The sequence below is a fragment of the Pygoscelis adeliae genome, unplaced genomic scaffold, assembly GCF_000699105.1.
Source record: "Pygoscelis adeliae isolate BGI_AS28 unplaced genomic scaffold, ASM69910v1 Scaffold54, whole genome shotgun sequence".
Classification (NCBI taxonomy): Eukaryota; Metazoa; Chordata; class Aves; order Sphenisciformes; family Spheniscidae; genus Pygoscelis; species Pygoscelis adeliae.
Genome location: NW_008824982.1, coordinates 4,845,089 through 4,848,127, shown reverse-complemented (window position 1 = coordinate 4,848,127; position 3,039 = coordinate 4,845,089). Strand labels below are relative to the sequence as shown.

Here is a 3,039-nt window from a genome sequence, read left to right as displayed (position 1 = left end):
TCACAGGGCTTAGGTCAATTCTACCGACGACAAAGCAATGCTGGAGGCTGTTTAAAATGGTCCTTAGTAATATCATCAGAAATCCTTTGCATGGAGATGGCCAGTCCTTAGACTACTCTGTCAAGTGACACAAATGAAGTATTTCTAAAAGGTCTTGGCTGGTCAACAGTGAAAGGAAGCAAATCTGTAAACAGCCAGCTTCATCCTGGTATACGTGTAAAAAAAGTTAGTATCTTGACTTAACCAGAACCCTCAAAAAAATCTCTGGCAAGTATTTAAGATTACACTGTTCTTAAATAGCTTGGTACTAGGAACAAGCCTAATGAGGCTTGAATCTTCCTCATCCTTTAGCTAAGATAATTGCTATCAAAAAGTCTGTCAAAAAGAAAAGAGGATGGCATAGGTTCAAAACCAGCTCTCTCAGCAGGGAAGCTGCAACTAAGCTACCATCTGCAGAAAGTAATAAATATATCCCTATTGTTAAATGACATCTGTAACAAACAAAAAAGGAAGCGGCAGTAGAAATGTAAGAGCTAAGTTAAAGATGTGCCAGACATTTCACGGGGAAGTTTCTCCCAGCTCAGTGAAGACATTGAGAAACTCGTCAGTTGTCAATAGAGACCTAAGAGTAAGCTGTGGTTGCAAGTGAAGCACTTGTCTCATGTGCTTAAGATAAACATAATAATAAAGTAAAACGTATTGCCTCTACTACATGAAGTGGATTTACAGACCACCCTGAATTTATTGCCTGTACGCTTCCTCTCATTCTCTCAATATGCAAAATACACTCTATTACATTTATCCTGGCATGAGAATGTATATAAGCTCAGTTACTACATAGCAGCTGGCCCTAATTCCTTATTTCAGTTTATATTAGAGTTATCTATTCCTTAGCTATGCCTCTGTTTTCTTAATTCAGCGTGCTGATGAATTTTCCAAGCCTGAACTTGATAGCAGTTAGATAATGAAAATTCATTCTTAAAACATTTGAAGCGATTTCCTTCAAAGAAGGAGCAAGTTTATTACTCACGAACCCAAGAGAAGTTGATAAAGAGTAACTAAATTCAAGCCTACAGTGTTGAACAACAACAGAATAATAGTGCTCTCCTCAGATCTAATCCAGCAACAAGGAAAGTTAACATACAACAGAAAAGTTAAAGCTAAAAAGAAATAACAATACTTTCTGTAATTTTGAAAGGAAAAACAAACCCGTGTATGATTTTGTTAACATATATAACAAATACATCACATTTTCATTAATTTGCATGTAGGTAAGCATACTGTGAAGAGAGCAAGAGCAGTTCCAGCTTCAGTTTACACCTTCTCCAAGGTCTGAAGTACAAAGTACTCACAACTATCAGAAAGTACAGTCTCCTGTTTACCAGGTATTCATGACTGACTGATCAGCAGTGCTGCCAAGCTCTAAAGATGGTAGGTTCAACTACTCTGGTAGCATATATTATCTGGGGTATACATATACACACCTGGTAAGTACTACTCGGGAAGTATATAGTAATATATTGAATATATACTTTCAGAATATACACTTTAATATATAATAATTTAATACATTAACATGTATATTAATATATATGTTAAAATATATACTATTTTAACATATAAGACTATATACTTTAATATAATAATAATAATTTAATATATACTTTTAGAAGGACAATCTTTCCCATTTATTAAAAACAAGCAGTTTTGTTCTAAAGCAAAGTTTAACATTTGTGCAAACTGCAAGCCACCAGAATTCGACAAACACCTGCTACCTCCAGAACTTGTACGGTATAGAAAACGGTAATGAAAAGTACCACTGCAAAAAAGTATTCATGCTTAAGTCTGTTTTAAAGGACACAGTGAAATCATATGTATGGCCTGTTGAACAATGAAGCTAATGAATTATTTTCTTAAAACAAAGCAAACGTTTCAGACAAGAATGGATTGATGGTTCTGATATCAGTAAGAATATATTTCTAGTTTAAAAATATTCTATTATGAAGAGGTGGTGATTTCAAACTCAAAAAATTAAAACTGTATTGAGATACGATATATTTAATGTTGATTGCATATATTGCAAACATTGCAAATAATTTGGGTCTTACTATAAATAAGTATTTCATGTCATATTTCCATCAAAAGATATGAAGATCATCTGCAAGTCAGGAAGCTGACTAGAATTTACAATATGTTGATCGTAAACAAATATGGGTTTAAACACAGTTAATTTTCCCTCTGTCTCCTGACGTATTTTGTGTAGAGGTCTGTGTACCTAATGAGAAAATAAGCAGAGTTAAAACAAGAAAGGCTGTTTATGTCAACTGTTTTGTACCTCAATCTCTTTCGCTTTGTTAATTTTGTAAAGGACAAAAAATCAGTGCTCAGAAGCAGTCAAGTAACTTATGTCTGAAGAATACTCCACTCAGAAATAAGGCACTAAACAGACTGAACAGTGTAGTCCTAGCTCTGTACTGGACTCTAAGCACAAAATCATTATTGATGAAATGTGGTCTAGTGCACAGGACCATTAGCTGATACAATTAACTTAAACCTTGCCTCCTGATTGGCAGAAGTCAGTTTCGTTGTCAGCTCTTCCTTCAGGTTTTCCAGCTGCTGTCGGAGCTGATTCTTATCGTCCTCCAAATGCAGTTTCTCCTTCTCAAACTGCTGCTCCAACTCCTTCAGAAATAAGAAGGATGGAAGAAACATTAAATACTTGCCATACGGTCACTGCAAAGTACAGGTGCATCACATGAGAATTATTCCTCCTGGCATAAATATTCCTGATCTCAACACTTTAATGAAAGGATAATTCCTCGTTAAAACATGAGCATTTATTTCCTTTTATCATAGAATCATTAAGGTTGGAAAAGACCTCTAAGATCATCGAGCCCAACTGTCAACCCAACACCACCATGCCCACTAAACCATGTCCCTAAGTGCCTCATCTACACATCTTTTGAATACTCAACCACTTCCCTGGGCAGCCTGTTCCAATGTTTAACCACTCTTTCAGTAAAGAAATTTTTCCTCATG

The 3,039-nt window shown here is 35.4% G+C and overlaps 1 protein-coding gene across 3 annotated transcripts in view; it reads right to left on the bottom strand.

Annotated features, from left to right (window-relative positions):
- The window catches only part of FAM184A (family with sequence similarity 184, member A), an 83,370-nt gene that overhangs the window by 37,171 nt on the left and 43,160 nt on the right, over positions 1 to 3,039 (bottom strand). For all 3 annotated transcript variants that reach the window (XM_009325654.1, XM_009325655.1, XM_009325656.1), the window contains one exon: positions 2,560 to 2,682. In XM_009325654.1, coding sequence (XP_009323929.1) covers positions 2,560 to 2,682 — 123 coding nt within the window. The remainder of the gene's footprint in view (positions 1 to 2,559; positions 2,683 to 3,039) is intronic.